This window comes from Marmota monax, unplaced genomic scaffold (genome assembly GCF_021218885.2).
Source record: "Marmota monax isolate L192 unplaced genomic scaffold, Marmota_monax_Labrador192_F-V1.1 WCK01_AAM20220418_F8-fsc00021, whole genome shotgun sequence".
NCBI classification, from domain to species: domain Eukaryota; kingdom Metazoa; phylum Chordata; class Mammalia; order Rodentia; family Sciuridae; genus Marmota; species Marmota monax.
The window spans coordinates 9,943,882-9,961,579 of NW_026695228.1; the positions used below are offsets into that span (position 1 = coordinate 9,943,882).

Genomic DNA, 17,698 nt, shown 5'->3' on the forward strand with positions numbered 1-17,698 from the left:
TTTAGTGACTTAAAACAAATTACTAACTCCTCCAATTCCTCATTTAGAAAATGGAAGTGATAGTGTCTAGCCCCACAGGGTGCCTGTGAGGATTCAATGAGGTGGCAAGTGGAAAGGAGGTGAGCTCAACAAATGCAATACAAAATGAGCAGCAGGTGTCCACACACTACTTGCACTATCAGCATTAGATTAAAGTGGAATAGGGGAAATTGTAGTGTCCACTCGTCAGGGGACCTCGTGCTCTGGTCTCTGCTCTTCTGCCACTGAACCCTATAAATAGCTAAGTCACTGTATCTCTGGGAGTCACTATTTCTTGGGTTGGGGAATGGGGAGACCTTGCAGGTGGTCCCTCCTTGCTATTGTCATTCATGGTCTTCTATTCTTCGGGGTTTGGTCTGAATTCTCACTATCCCACTTAAGGAACCACCCCTGACCCAGAGCTGGTGGAAGCCCAGCCTCCGGCAGAGCTCCGGTGGGCACTGCCAGCCCGCCTGCCCTCACTAGTCCCTACTCCCTGCGCTGGCCGCGCGGCCCCGCCCAGAGCCACTCGCGCCTCCCCCCTCCTCCCGCGGGCAATCCCGAGCCAGCTCTCCCGCGGCCGGGTGGGTTGGGTGGCTGTCACGACTGTGCGGTCGCCAGCGAGGTGGCCGCGGGCGCGGCGGGGCGGGGCTGGGCGCGCTCTCCCCCCCGCCCGCGGAAGTGCTGGGGAGGTGGGCAGGGCCGGGGCAGGGGTGAGGCCGGAGGAGGGCAAGTCGGCGGCTGGGCGAGGATGGAAGTCCCCGGGACCCGGAGCTGAGCGACGGAGCGCGCGGCGGGCAGGCGCGCCGGAGGAAGGCGAGCTTCGCTGTTCCTCCGGGAGCCCAACACCGTTCCCGCCCGGCCACGATGATCCCTCCAAGCGGCGCCCGCGAGGACGGCGTAGATGGGCTGCCCAAGGAGGCGGCGAGCGCGGAGCAGCCGCCCTCTCCTGCATCCACCAGCAGCCAGGAATCCAAGGTACCGCGCACACTTGCCCCAAGAGAACACAAACTCACTCTGCCCTCCTCTCCCTGTCCACCTCTTCTCCTTCTTTCTGGCGCTTGCGCTACAGGAGATGAGACGTGTCCCTAGTTCAGCCAGGGCTCAAGGACTGGCCCTCCCTTGAGACTTGAACCTCCAGCAGGACCCGCTGCTCAGGATGCTGGACCTCCTCCCTGTGGTCCCAGCTTTGTCGCCCACACACACCCGAGCCTTGGCGCTGGGCTCCGACCCTGGGAGCTCACGCAATTCATATTGACTCTGGATTCAGAGATCGATTTCTTGAGGCGGGTGGAAGAGGCTTGGTGGTTCTGTGTTTTGAGCCTGCTTGTGCCCAAGCGCATGTAGATTTTAGGGGGGCTTTTGAAGACCGAGGGATGGAGGCAGCCAAGGGATACTCCTTCAGAAAATCCTGGGCACGAAGCCAGCAAAAGGTCTCATCCCAAGGGTCTTAGAAACAGAGCCTTTGCTTAACAGGGCTCATCCCTAACTTCAGGTAAGGATAGTTTAAAAAGAGAAATACTGCGTTAGTGAGAAAGTTGGTGCTTCTCCTGTGGAAGTTAATACTCTAACAACTTACACTTGTCTTTATAACAGTCACTAACACATATATACAAAACCAACCCCGCAGCACTTCTCCTGTCACTATTACACTTCCTCTGAAACTTGCGTGGGTGCCAGGCACATGTTTGGAAATCTTGGAAGAGAATCAAGTAAAATGTGGTTGCTAGCAGTGCATGCCAAATGGCAACTCAGCTGGGAGTGGAAATCGTAAGATGGAGTTTGTAGTTATATGGATTTTTTTTTTTTTTTCAGTGCAGGGATCCTGGCTCCTTGTACAGATTTGTGTGTGTGTGTGTGTGTGTGAGGACCCCAGGCATTTTTGGAATGTGAGGCTGTCCCTGTATAGTAGCAAAGGAAAGGAGGATGTCAGTGTAGAGGGTAGGTCAGATGGGGCAAGGAAAAGTACAATCCTGTCTCCATGCACACACATCCCCAGAGCCACTGATGAAATCAGCAGTATCAGAATCAACCTAAGTGACTCTGGGGATTTGGTGGGATGCTGGGCACTGCACATTTCCCAGCCTCCCAGAGTTAACCATCAAGGATGGTAATCTTTGCTTTTTTATTTTTATTTTTTTCTGTTAATCAGTTGGCTGACTCAGGGCATGTGTTAAATTTTCTAAGAGTCAGTTGGAAATGAGGGCAAAAGCCTCTCTTCCAGGATCATGGTGAGGCATACATGAGATCGCCTAGTTTCCATCCTGGTAGTATCAAGACTCTGTATTTTTCCTTTTCCGTTCTGAGGTGGAGGTGGAATCCATCACATCGCAGATGATCCACCCCAAAGCAGGCTCAAAAATCACATACGCACTACCTTTCTTCCATCTGGACGTTTGAGGAGTCTCATCGTTAACCATCAGTTCTAGAAGCAATGTGGGTTAGCGGCCATTTCAAAGGTGATCTAGAATTCTGTAAATGAATGTACCTAAATGCAAGAGGGACACTGGTGTGAAACTTTTTGAACTGAGCCTGTTGCTCTCCTGTAGGTGTGTTCCGAAAAGGGCTTAGCATTTGGGTAAACAGCAGCGTGGTTCAAACACACTGTATGGGTTTGCTATTTATAGATGTTCTAATGTAAATTATTTGGCAAAGCAAAAACCTCATATGTAATGCCCATAATTATCCACCAATTTATCTGGCTTATAGTTTCAGATTTATATAAGTCGATTTTTCTCAGTGTGGTCTACACAACTGATGTGTGTTTGTACATTCCCAAGTGTGCTATCAGAGCTTAGTCATCTTTGTGAGAGATAAGCATGGAAGGGCCCCAGAGTCCCAGGAAATTGAATACAAAATAGCATGCCTGCATCTGAATGTTTCTTGGCATAGCATTCATGCTATCTTCAAAGGGCTCCAGGGCCCTCAAAAGTGGCTACATTGCTGGAATGGAGGATTGTGTAGCAAGGGAGTAGGATGGCATGAAACAGAACTATCTATTCCTTCCATACCAGCAAGGCCAGATTGTAAAGTTCATTGACATTGATGAAGATCTTCCATCCTGAAAATACGAGCCCCATAGGAAAAATGTGAGCAAGGCAGTTGTGATCGCTCTATCTTACTATCCCGTGAAGTGCACTTATTTGTCAAAGATAAACAAGAAAATAAATTTCAAATGTATCACTGCAAAAAAAGTCACATAAATGAGGTGATTGATATGTTAATTAGCTTGATTTAATCATTCCACATTGTTTTTCCATATATCAAAATATCATACTGTATCCCATAAATGTAATACAGCTGTGATCTGTCCATTAAAAATATTAATCAGGGCTGGGGTTGGAGCTCAGTGGTAGAGCACTTGCCTCCCAAGCATGAGACCCTGAGTTCGATCCTCAGCATCACATAAAAATAAATAAATAAAAATAAAGATATTGTATCCATTTACAACTAAAAAAATTTTTTAAAAATATTAATCATATTTGTTATAAAATACTCCATGAAACAAGCATGATTCAGGCCCCTCTATGCATTGAACTTCCTCAAGGAAGACTTTTAAAATCACTTTTAAAAAACATTTTTCTTCGATTATAAAAATAACAAATATTTTATAGATAGGTGACAAGTTCATATAAAAATAAAGAAAAATAATCACCCCTTCACTCACAATACAGAGACAACAACTGACAGCACTTTGATCTCTATCTTACATCTTTTTCATCTATTTTTATTTTGCATGGTTGAGAGAACAATGCTTGCTATTATTCATTTGGTAAGTGATTACTGTAAGTCAGGAATAACCTTAATCTTCAAAATAGAAGATTCTGTTATTATTTCCATTTTAGGGATAGAAAAGTGGGAGCTCAGAAAGGTTAGATGACTTGCCCAAGATCATGTGACGAATTGAGTGACAAAGGCAGGCAGGACCAGGATTCAGGCAGCATGGCTTTCAACTTTTCTGCCACTATCACTCATACTTGTGCAATGTTTTACCTCAGGCCTCTTTTAAGCCTAAGGATCCTACACGCCACTAAAAGTCATATGCAATGTGTCTTCTTAAAAATCTTTTCCAATAAATTCAACTGCAATACCACGTTAAATGATTGATGGCCAATTCTTGTCCAGCCTCTTTGTATTGGCTTTTGCTACTCACTCCCCAAAAAGTGTATTTATGGAAGTAATTAAATGGAGCATCACAGGATCATCTGGAAAATGGGACCATGAAAGACCCTGCAGTCCACAGGGTCCATAAAATTTCATAAGATACCTAAAATGTCATAGTACATAAAAATACATAGACCATCTCCAGATGTAAAATGAGTGCATAAAATGTCTCCAGAAGTCCATTTGCTTTGCAGAGTCTTTGAAATGCTAAATCCTAGAACATTAAAATTGGAAACATTGGAAATCATCTCTTCCAGGTACTTTTTAAAATTATGGATCAATTTTTGGGGAAATTTATCTTATTGTAGAACATTTCAATATACACAAACGAAGAGAAAGCAAGTATAAGGAACCATCATGGATCTAATTGCCCAGGTTCAGTAATTATCAGTTCCTGGACAGCATTGTTTCTACACATCCACCATCACCACCAGCCCCCATTCTCCCACACGGAATCATTTGAAAGCAAATTCTAGCCATGAAGTTATTTCACTGGCAAATATTTCAGGTTGCATCCATAAAAGGGGCTCTTTTTGTAAATATGACTATGATCCTATTAGCACATATTCCAGGTGTTTCTTCTGGTCAAGGGTCATATATATATATATATATATATATATATATATATATATATATATTTTGGAGGTACATGAATGGTCTTTGGAAAAGCTGTGAGTAAACAAAACCAGCATTCAAAGTTGCACATGTGCAGGCATTTGTGCCTTGTCTGGGGAAAGGATTTATAGCAGACATCAGATCCATAAGGGTATATAACCTTCAGTGGCTGTTTCTCTCCCTCTCTCACCTCCTACCTCTCTCTGTCTCCCTCTCTCCCTGTCTCCCTCTCCCTCCTTTTCTTTCTCCCTCCTTCTCTTCATCTCAGAAATTGAGAAAGAGAGGAAGTGACTTGTTTGAGATAGTTACTGGCAATTCTTCTGTCTAAAAACCCTGTCTTAGATTTTGGATATCCCAGTACAATTTCCTCAGAGAAAATTCCTGTAAGCACATGTAGTAATGAAGTTTAATGTAATTGTGGTTTTTCTTTTTTATTGGTTGAGTTGAGAAAGTTTGAAAACCACTAATGTACCCCACTCTACTGTCTTTCCATTAACTATTCCAGAAAGACCATGGTCTAATTTATTTTCTAAGTGCTAGACAGAAATCATTGAACCAAAGAAAAATTTCATGTTTCTGTGACCACAGGCAAGTTCCTTATGTCTCCAAGCCTTGGCTTCCTCATCTATAAAATGGAGATGCTAATGGCCAATTGGTGTGGTTTTTCTGTAAAACCTAAGAAAGTGTAGAACACACACTATATACTTCAAAAACATATAAGCATGAAGCACTTTTGTTTTCTCTTCTTATTTCAAATTGAAAGACACCTACTACTAGCCAAACCTAAATGCCATCATTGGAATAATTGCAATTGTTGCAATTGACATTACAATAGCATGTCTAAGTTTGTTCCCTTTGGACTCTTAGTTATGCTATTTACTACAGTGAGATCTCGCTATTTTGCATCCCCAAGACCTATAACATGTGACTTCATTTTTGAAAGTGTGCACCCATTGCCCCAATGAAGCCATGAACCAAGGAGCCAGCTCACTCCCGAATGATCCTCTCTGAACCTATAGCACCATCTATCCTAAGGAAAAAAGTCCCTAAGGATGAGGAAAAGCCCTGAATCTCTCAGAAATCTTTCTGTATCTGTCCATAAATAAGTATTCTTGAATGCCTATTTTGTGCCGCACATGCACCACATCAAGACATGAATCTGTTATTAAAAAGGAATTTAACTTATACTCAGGAGAGAAGATGAAATAAAATGGAACCTTGGCTTTGCACCCAGATTGCCTAAGGAACCCAGACCAAAGGTTAGACCTCCTAATTTGTAATCTCTGGGAAAGGGTTCCAGGCATCAGTATTTCTTAACCTTCCTTGATTTTTTTGTGCCGAAAAGTTTGAGAAACACTGGTCTAGATTCTAAGAATTGTAGAATGTCCATGAAAGCAAAAGTCAGTGTTTTCCTGTCACCTTCTTCCGGTTCTATCCAGGGTACTTGAAATATTTGCTTGTATTTTCTCTGTCCTCTTCACTTCCCATTCACACTTCAATCCAAAGAAACGGCATTGGCAAAGGTTGCCTGCTTGTTGTCCCCAATTTGGCCAAATAATGTTAAGCATTACTCAGAAACAGCTGGATTTACAAGGCTGACTCTGTCCTTAATGAAGTTATTTCTCTGCTTATAAAAGTACAATGTACTCAATGTAGACAACTATAAAATAGAAAAATATGAAGTGGACAAAAATTCATTCATCAACAACCCTGAGATAAAGACTGTTAATTTTTTTACTGTATTTTCACACACACACACACACACACACACACACACACATACATATTAGTTATACATGGACACAATATCTTTATTTTGTTTATTTATTTTTATGTGGTGCTAAGGATCAAACTCAGTGTCTCACATGTACAAGGCAAGAGCTCTGCCACTGAGCCACAACCCCAGCCCATACATTTCTTTTCTTATGCAGATACCCACTGAAAATAAAATTGAAACAGTGAATTCCTAAGTGCCCAGTATGCTTTTTCTTCCACCTAATGGTTTACATATATAGTTTTCCTATACATGATATTCCATTTCACTGTTCTACCACATCAAGTTCATGAGCCCCTTCTGACTTCATAGTTAATTTCCTTCCTAGATTTCACACATTTAAAAATATTAAAATGTGCATCCTAAGGCAAAAACATTATATGTATTTCTGATTAGCTTCATGAGACATTCTATTGTAAGTCTGAGTATGAACATTCCTAAGATATTGCATTCTCATTGTTACTTTCTCATGGAAAGTTCTGTTTTGGTCTTACTTTTTTTTTTAGTAAACTTTTCATTGAAATCTAACACCACAACAAAAGTACACACACAAAAAAAGGTTACAGCTTCATGAATTTTTCAAGACCTTTTTATCTGTATGTAACTATCACAAAAATTACAAAGTCGAATGTTGCCAGCATGCCAGAAACCTCCTCATGACCCCTATTAGTCACTGCCCTCCCTAAATTAAAAATATCCTTATTTCAAATAACATGAATTTTGCTGATTTTTGAGCTTTGATAAGTGGAACATAAAGTGTACACCTTATGTGCCTGGCCTTTTTTTTTTTTTAGTTGTAGATGGACACAATACCTTTTTTATTTGTATGCAGTGCTGAGGATCGAACCCATTGCCTCACACTTTGCAAGACACATGCTCTACCACTAAGCCACAACCCCAGCCATGCAACATTTTATGGTGAGGTTCATCTGTGCCACTTGATGCAGCACTAGCTTTCCTTTTCATTGCATGAAGTAGAACACAATGTATTTACTCATTTAACTGTTGATAGACATTTGAAATGTTTCTTATTTTTTGCTGCTGCAATCAGTACTGCTATGAACATTCTTGTGCCTATTCTTTGTGACACATATGTAGTATCATTGGGTGTATACCTAGAAGAGGCATTGCTAAATTATAGGATGCATATGTTCAATTTAATAGATACTGTCAACTTCCCAAAGTGACAATAGCAATTTACATCTCACCATCAATATATAACAGTTCAATCTTCTCTTCATGCTACCAATGCTTGGTATTTTCTCTTTCTCATTTTAGCTCTCCCATAGGTGATTCATAGTAGTTCAATGTGATTTTTAACTTGCATTTCTTTAATAACTGAGTTTAGCAGTTTTGCACACAGGTAATGCACAGAGTTTCTGGTTTCTCCACATCTTTGCCACCACCTGTTATATTCTGCAGTTTTTGTGTTTTTATCTTAATGGACATAAGGAGGTATCTTCTTGTGGTTTTGATTTGCATACACCTGTTTAGTGATGGTCAACATCTTCCCAGGTATTTATAAGTCGTTTCAATATCTTTTTTTGGGGATAGGTCTATTCAAAGTGTTTGAAAAGTTTTTAGTTAGGTTGTTTGGGTTTTTTTTTGTTGTTGTTGTTGTTGATTTTTGAAGGACAAAGAAGTATTGAATTTTATTATTTTTTTAATTGCATCTGTTCACTAAGGAAGGTTTTTTCTACTGTTGTCATTTCTCTTTTCTGAATTATCAATTCATGTCCTTGCCTGTTTTAATCATTTTCATGCAGTTTCTATTGATTTGTAAAAATTCTTCATGCATATTAAAATAATGGTCTTTTGCATGGGTTATAAATTTGCTCTTCAGTTTTGTTTATTACAATTTTAACTCATATTTCTTTTCTTACAATGTTAATTGTCTCAAATGTAGTTAGCTATAGTTTTTTTTTTTTCATTTATATTTAGAAACGTGTTTCCCACCCTGAGATCAGAATTCCCACCCTGAGATCAGAAAGATATTAATCTATATTTTTCTTTAGATCCCTAATATATACTTTTTATTTTTATCACTTTAATCCATCTGGTATTTATGTCATTATGAGGTATGCAGGAACTCTAATTTTTCCCAAATGATTAATCAGTGTTTTTAAACCATTTGTTGAATAATTTATTCTCTTTTCACTGATTTGAAATGTTACATTTATTATGTAATAGATGGTAATATGTACTAGGTTCTCTTTTAGAGTCATCTGTTATAGTCTAATGACTTGTAACCTTCTTTTTTTTTTTTGATTTAACACTATACTGTACTTTTGCATTACCATTACATTTTCAACTATTGTAGCTTTATAATAGAATTTGATCATCGATAATGCAAGTACCCTTTGGTGATTTTTATTTAATTATCTATCCATACTTGCCTTTTGGCTTTTCTATCAAGTTATAAAAATAATATTTTGGTGAAAATATTTTTTATGATTAAGATATTCAAAATCCTTTCTTCTAGTTTTTTGAAACATACAGTACAAAATTGCTATTCATAGTCACCCTATTGTGCAGTAGTACACCAGAGCTTCTTATTCCTATCGAACTAAAATGTAACACTTAAGAAATGATAAATATTTGAGGAGATAGACATATTTACCCTGATTTAAATAGTGCACAATGTATACATGTGTTGAAATATTACACAGTACCCCATAAACATGCATATTTTCTAAATTTTATGTATCAGTTAAAAAATTAAATTCTAAAAGCTACAATGTTTTTAAATGAATCAAAATAATATTTTAAAAATAATTGCATGGAACATTGGGGATAATTTTAGTGAAATCTTTGTAATCACGTGATTTTTCATCCAGGAATATATCTCTTTCACTTTGAAATGTCTTTTACATCTCTCATAAATGCTGGGAAAATTTCTCTAAATATTTTCTGCCCAATTCTATGTTAGCTTTTTCCTGGGTTTCTTAATGTGATTGGGTTCTATAACAAAATATCATAAACTGAGTGTTTTGTTTGCAAACAACAGAAATGCATTTCTCATAGTCCTGGAGACTGGGAAGTTCAAGACCAAAGCACTGTCAGATTTGGGGTCCTCAAGAGCCTGTTTCCTGGTTTGTAGATTATGCCTTCTATTTATGTCTTCTTTTGGTGGAAGGGGCAGGTCAGCTCTGCAGGGCCTCTTGTGTGAGCACCAACCCCTAAGTGCTGTATCCTCATGACCTACTCAGCTCCCCAAGTCTCCATCTCTTAATAGTATCTCATTGATGATTCAGTTTCAACAAATTAAAGGAGAGGCAAACATGAAGAGCATAACACTGGGTATTTCATCTCTGAATAACTACCAAGAAGCATCCCTTTCCTAGTTTCTAACTGGTGTTAGTTGGCACATAGAAAATTTTACATTAATTTGTAATATAAGATCTTAAAGATTTTATTTCTTATTCATTAACAAAGAAATTACACCGAAAGATGTAAAAATGGCCAGCAAGTATGGAAAGATGTTCAATATTGCTATGCATTGGAGATATACCAACTAGGAGATACCACCTCACACTCTTAAGGATAGCTATTATAGAAAAGACAAAAGCTAGCCTGGAGTGGTGGTGCGCTCCTGTAATCCCAGTGGCTTGGGAGGCTGAGGCAGGAGGATCATGAGTTCAAAGTCAGCCTCAGCAAAAGCAAAGTGCTAAGCAACTCAGTGAGACCCTGTCTCTAAATAAAATACAAAACAGGGCTGGGGATGTGGCTCAGTGGTCGAGTGCCCCTGAGTTCAATACCTGGTACCCGCCCCCCACACCAAGGTAAAAGACAGGAGCTAACAAATGTTAGTAAGGGAGTAAGAAGAGAAAATCCTAGTACGTCACTGATGGGAAAGTAGGTTGGTGCAGCCAGTATGAAAAACTGTATGAAGTTTCCTAAAGAAATAAAAATAGAACTGCCATACAACCCAGCAATCTGTTCTGGATACATACTCAAAGGCAATGTAGTCACTTCCTTGTGAAGGTATCTGTGTTCCCCTGAACCTTGCAGCAAGCCAAGACATGGACACAACCACAGTGTCCACTGAGCATGAATGGAAAGAGATTATGATATAAGCACCCATATATGTGCATATGTATACTCCAATTTGTGTGTGTATTTGTGTATGTGTATATCACATATGTACACATGAATACATATATATAGGAATATTATTCAGGCTTTTAAATGTAGATTTGCCCTTTGCCAAAACATGAATGGATCTGGAGGACATTATGCTAAGTTAAGAAAGAAATGTAACTGCATGATCTCATCTCATTGAAATGTAGAATACAGAGAGAGAGAGAGGGGGAGGGAGAGAGAGAGAGAGATGGTGAAGGAAGCAGGGGTCACCATCAGGTTGGGGTAGAAAAAAATGGGGAGATGTAGGTCAGAGGATGTAAAATAGCACATACATAGGATGAGGAAGTTTAGAAATGTAATGTGCAACATGAGAAATGAAGTTAATGAAGATGTCTTTTATTATAAATTTTTTTCTTAAATAAGATTTTAGCTGTTTTGTCACACACAAAAACATACCTTTATGAGATGATAGAGAAGTCTATCTGTTTCACTATAGGTACCAGTTTACTACTATCTGTATGTATTATAACTTCATGTTGTAAACTCCAAATACACAGCAGGAAATTTATTTTAAAAGATATTTTAACAGATAAGAGTTAATTAGCATGTGCTAAGTGCTTGACACAGTGCCTGGACTATAGTAAGTAAGTAGCAGCTATTATTATTAGATTATTATCATATCTACAGTAATAATTCAGTCATAGTGCTGTAGGTAAGGATAGGGACTTACTATATTAGAACTCCTCAATACGATATTAGTGGAAATATCGGACTGGTACCTGATTTATATTAAAGGCCACTAAAGTTTTAAGTGCAACATACCATGGTGTTGGTGTGAAGGGTGAGCAGTGGTTTCCAGGAGTGTCTCAGACTGAATAATTAAGGACACTTAATTGGGCGGTGCATTACAAGTTCAGCTTCAAGACAACTTCATTTCCAAATAACCAATCCCAGAAGATCCCCTTCTACACAGATTTCAGACTCTCCAGACTCATACGCACAGTTAAACTGTGATAGTCTTTCTTGGTTAAAGATAGGTCATGTTCCTAACGTAATGAGAATCTCCATCAGCAATCGATGGGGAATGATTTCAAATGACTTTTGGGCAAGTACTGAAATAATCATGTGATTTTTTTTTTGTCCTTTGGCCTCTTTATCTGATGGATTATATTAATAGATATCCTAAAATTAAATTCTTCTTCCATTCCTGGAACAAGTCCTACTTGGCCATGGGGATTTTAATAAACTTCTGGGTTTTGATTGCCAATGCTTTATTATTTTTACATCTACATACATAAGGGAGATGATTCTATATCTGTCAGTTTTGTGTTATTGGTTGGATTTTGTTTTTGAGGATATGCCAAGTTTTTTAAAGCAAATTATTTGGAAAGATATCTGTGCTTGGTTTGGGTTTTATCTGTGGAACAGTTTATAAAACCCAGAATTAATCTCCTATTTGAATTTTTGGGGGTTGGGGGTGAAGTACCTATAATATCTAAACTTAGCACCTATCTTAAAATTAAAAGTTCAAAGTATTTTTTCTAGTTTTCATTCTGTTTTTTTTTTTCAAATTGACTTAAGTCAAATTTGTCAATTTCAGTTTTGCCACAAAATTGTCCGTATCATTTGACTTTTCATCACTTCTCTGTATGGGGTCATAGTAGGACAGCCCTGGGACCTTCCCTTGGTCACTATCCCATCTTTACTCTGGCAGGCATCCTAAAAGTCTCCATCCTATGAACCCCCACTGTGTAACTCTATTTTTGTCTAATTGTTGTCCCTTAGATCTAGGAGCGATAGATCAGGAGCATTAAATACCAATTCTCAGACCTCTACCTTACCAGAATAAGGACACCTTGCTCATTCCCCAAATCTCTCCCATTCTTGGTTCTCTGCCTCGTGTTCTTATAGTTCCTCCCTGGTCCTAATGGCTATCTCTTCCTTCTCCACCCAGCATTCTATTTTTAGCCCTCATCCCTTCTCACTCTCTTTCATCTCTTTGGTTCTTCATGGGGATAGAGCTTATTGATTCTTATTATTTCATTCATCAATTGTTAACTCCCAAATACGAATCCATACTGGACATCTCTCTTCTAAGCTCTAAACCAATATATCCACCTGCCGTTTGGACAACCTCTCTTTATGCTTGAATTTTAAATTCAACCCACCTTTAACTAAATGCATTATTTTCCACCTCACTTCTTCTTATGTATTCTTAATTCTTTGTGATCACCCGTAGATATGCATCATCTGTGGAGTCAACCAAACTAGAAAACCAGAAGTCATCTTTCATATGACTCTGAGGAGGCCTGAGCATGGAGGAGACTATTTGGCATTAGGTGGACTGGAAATGCATTGTCTCTTGAATCTGGGAGGGTGTTTCTTCTGTTAAAAAAATGAAACTCATACATGTTACCTGTTTTTAATGTCCTTCATTGCCAAAGTATTGGTCAGCATGCTTTCCTAAGGTCTGAGAGCCAATGTGACTTCCTGAGTTAGTCAGCTTTGTGTCGTGGTGAAAAAAAGTACCTAACAAGAGCAAGTTAGAGGAGGAAATGTTTACTTGTCTCACAGTTTCAAAGATGTTAGGACATGGTCAGCCTGTTCTGGGTCAGAGGCAAGGCAGAACATCATGGTGGAAGGGAATAGTGGAGGAAAACTGTTCAGCTTGTGGCAGTTTGGAAGCAAAGAAAGGGAGGAGCTAGTGAGAAGATAAATATTTTCAGGGAATACCTCCAGAGACCTACTTCCTCCAACTAAGTCCTATCTCCAGCTATCAATAGATTAATCCACCAAATGAATTAATGTTGTCCATTCATCCATCAATGGCTTGATCCATGAAGTGGATTAATGAGGTCAGATAAGGCCAGAGCCCTCATGATCCAATCATGACCGTAAAGCCCCATTTATGTACCTTTGTTGTATTGAGGACCATGCTTTAATCACATGAGCTTCTAGGGGACATTCCACTTTCAAACTATAATACCTAAGTATGAAAGATTGATCTCAGACACAGGAATTATACTAAAAAAGAAGGACCCAGAAGTCCCGCAAATTGACATGAGAAAAGTGAAAAGATCTCACTTTCCCTCTTCCTGTACAACACTCTCAGTTTTAGCAGAAAAAAGTAACTTATAGATCTTTGAATAGAATCTCATCACATCCTTTTGCCTAGAGATTTCAATCACCAGAAGTGTCACAGAGCTGCAAGGCCCCTTCTTCTCCCACAGTCCATCTCAATACATGTCTGCTTATCTGCTAATTCTCCCCTTGCCCAATCTCCCAAGAGGTCAGTGCCCTCCACTCTGCCCTCTGGAATTCACCATTTAGCAACATCCTCTTTATCCTCAACTTCTTCTCTGATGTGTCATTTACTTCTGACCCTATAGAATTTTCAAGTGGTAGCTCTTTTCTCCTTCTTTGAGCCTGGTGGCTGCAGAAACAGACTTCTGCTTCCAGATTATTGTACCTCCTCACCTAAAGCTTACAGCTTTCAAAATCTAGGCCTTCAGGCTCTTTCACCCACTGCTGTCACCAGCAGCTGCTTATCAACCCCAAGGAGGTCTCCCCTTCTCCATGAGGTAGAGCCAGGTTCAAGGTAGAGCCAGGTTTATATTAATTCACTCTATCACTACTCCTGTTAAAATCCTTGGTGATTTTCACACACTGATGCTGGGACTCTTCCAAATATCCTGACTTCTGAGATCTTAAACTTTTCTCCTATGATCTTGTATTCCAATCTTTTACATGTCAGCCACCCACTTCTGTGGGAATTCCCAAGCCTTTGCCTGCATGGGGATTATGCCCTTTCCATAATTTCCAGAAACTATGCCCTTTCTTTCACGCTTCCTACTCCGTGACTACCATCTCATATCTTTTGTCAGAATTCCCTTTAGCACTTCTATTGCAAAATGTTTCACCCCACTGGAGCATAAAATTCATTAAACCAGCGAGCTTGCCCTCTTTTCATTGATCTTTACCCATTTTATCTTCTCAGATTCTACTTTCTAATCATTGTAATTAGTCTCTTGGAAATATTCCCAGCCCTCTTGCTCCTGTGTCCCTTTGTTTAGAGTCAAGGAGAGAAATTCAACCTACCTAAAGCCTATTTGCCATAAAGTTGTGTACCTGTACTCCTGGAGAAAATAGAGAAGATGGATGAAAAAAATACATAACATTATTTTAAGCAGTGATGAAGTTACACAGAAGAAAGAGCACAGGCAGAAAGGGGTGTTGAGGGATCTATAGTGTATACAACATTTCAGTGGATGTGTGTGACTGTCTCCAAATTCATATGTTGAAACTCTGTCCTCCAATGTGATGGCATTTGGAGATGGGCCTTTTGGGAGGGAATGAAGTCATGAGAATGGAGCTTGCACCCTCTCTCAGCTCTTTCTAATGTAAGCATAGAGCAAGAAAGCAGCCATTTGTGAATCAGGAAGAGGGTCCTCACTGAGGAACTGACCATGCTGGCACCCTAATCTTAGACTTCCAGCTTGCAGAACTGTAAGAAATAAATGCTCGTTGTTTAAGCCACCTGGTCTGTCTTATCCTAGCAGCCCAAACTGATTAAATCAGTGATAAGGAAGGGAGTCTATGGAAAAGTGACCTTGGAGTTAGAAACCAGTAAGGGTGCAAGCCACATGAAGATATGAAGATCTAGGGTAAGAGGGGAAGGAGTGAGAGATCTGGGCAAAAGCCCAGAGGTAAAAAAAAAAAAAAAATTAAAAATTAAAAAAAAATTTAAAAAAACCTTTTCAAAGAGCATCAAGAATCAATGTAGTAGAAATTAACCACATGTGGCTGGTTACATTTAAATTTAAATGAATCAAAATGTAAAATTCAGTTTGATCATACTGCATTCCAAGTACTTGGTAAGTACATGTGGCTAGTGGCTACCATATTAAACACCACAGACCATGAAGCATTTTCATCATTGCAAAACATTTCTAGTAGACACTTCTGGCTAGATGCTATGGACCTTACTGGCCATGCTGAGGAATCTCAATTTTGTTCAAAATTTGATAGAAAACCTTTGGAGAAAGCTGAGGATGAGGAGGATCTGAGCAGTACGTGATTCACATTTTTCAAATATTGCAATCCTACTGCCATATGCAGTGGTATTATGGAAAGTAAGAACAGAAGCAAGAAGGCTAGTTAGAAAACTGTAATAGTCCAGATTAGGAAGAATTCTTACACCCAGTATTAGTGTGAGACTTAAGAAGAGTTCAATTTTGAGATATCTTTTGGGGGCTGGGGTCATAGCTCAGTGATAGAGCACTTGCCTAGCATGTGTGAGGCACAGGGTTCAATTCTCAGCACTGCATAAAAATAAAGATCCATTGATAACTTAAAAAAAATTTAAAAAGATACATTCTGAAGTAAAGTCAACAAGATTTTCTATGAATTTGGTGTGTGTATAGTGGAGAGGCATAAGAGAATCCAAGGATGACTCTTGAAGGGTTAACAGGAGAACCAAAACGGATACCTCTATCAAACCTTTTGTGATCTGAGAAGTCCTGTGAAAAATGCGTGTTGGTAGTGGTCCCAGTAAGCTTAGATGATGGGATGTGAGTTAATCTTATGGATAGCCTTGCAAACGATGGAACCAATATAACTGGCTTGGCTAACATTATGTACTAGACAGAAATAGACAAGAAATTTAAAGAGGTCAGATGAAGGTCTTAGAAGCTGGGCAGAGGGATTTAGATTTGAAATGTGAGGATAAGAGTTGCCATTAATGTTGTAGTAGTGAAGTGAAAGATGGATTGGCATGGAGAGCACTTACAGCCAGAAAAGTGAGCAATCCAGTCTTACAAAGATTACAGAGAAGAAATGGAGAAAAGAGCAGGCATGAGAGGAATTTTGAAGACAAGTACAAGTGTCTGGTTCTTCCTCAGGGAGCTATCTTTTTAGAATTTGCACAAGGGGCAGAGGTTGGTTTCAACCAGGAGGATCCTTATCTGGATAGACTATGTAGCATCAATGGCCAGAATAATTGACTAGATAGAGATTCTAGGATCAGAGCCAGAAACATGGAGACTAGGAAAATTCCAGAGGGAGGGGGTAAGAAGCAAGAGTGCCAAAGAGTTCATGTTTGCAGTGAAGATAAGAAGCAGGATAGAATGAGGTGCAAAGTCATCAAGATGAAGATTGTTAATCTCTCTGCTTACTGAAGCTCTTCTCTTCTAGGTAAATTATCTATGTTAATTATCAGACAACCCTTAGCCACTGGGATTGATTGTCAGTCCTAGTCATCTACATTCAAATCTCCTTGTGAGGTAAGAAGATGGAAGCAAGGACCAGAATCATCCAACAAGAAAGCACTTTTGCCTTCCATAGCATAAGCCATCTCTCCACAAAGTTAAAAAATAGGGAAGACTCAAATAGAAAGACTGGAATGATTCATAAGTTTAATGAAATTGATTTCCTTTCCACCATTTTTTTTAGCACATATCAAAACAAAGTTTGATCAAGCAAAGCATACATGACTTAGATATGCATGCCAAAAACATATATTGGATCTGTTTGTTAAATAACTTTTTCTTACTGGTTTGCATTAAGAAATATGAGATGAAGTTCCTTAGAAAAATAATATTAAAAATAAATATAAAAAATAATATTTCAAATAACAAAATATTATTAAAATATTTTAAAACAATATTTAAAATAACAATAAAAATCACATGGCACAAATGCAACAGTCTTTAAATCAGTTTTATGCTTGAAAATAGTAGGAATAATTTTCTGGTAATATATTAATAGTATGCAAAATTAATTACTGACAACTTCTTTTCTAGGAACATTTTCTCGGAGTTCCATATTTTGGGGAAAATTAGCTCTTTCCATTTCCAAGAAGTGCAAGGAAACTTTATCAGATGAGAAAGCTCAGAAAGGAAGCCTTACTGATAACAGAGGATGTGAACATGGTCCAAGTATATTACTATTGAAAATATTGCTTGTAAATCTATCTGGTTTGCATTTCCATAGTACCAAAAGCAGAACAAATCAAATGGAATTTCAATCACATATAATAGACATGCA

The 17,698-nt window shown here is 38.9% G+C and overlaps 1 protein-coding gene across 3 annotated transcripts in view; it reads left to right on the forward strand.

Annotated features, from left to right (window-relative positions):
- The first annotated feature begins 682 nt into the window (after positions 1 to 682).
- Stac (SH3 and cysteine rich domain) overlaps positions 683 to 17,698 on the forward strand; it is a 148,500-nt gene continuing 131,484 nt past the window's right edge. The window contains exon 1 of one of the 3 annotated variants that reach the window (XM_046437451.2): positions 683 to 996. In XM_046437451.2, the coding sequence (XP_046293407.1) occupies positions 886 to 996 (111 nt within the window). In that variant the 5' untranslated portion in view covers positions 683 to 885. The remainder of the gene's footprint in view (positions 997 to 17,698) is intronic. The other 2 variants (XM_046437450.2, XM_046437449.2) reach the window with 2 other exon arrangements.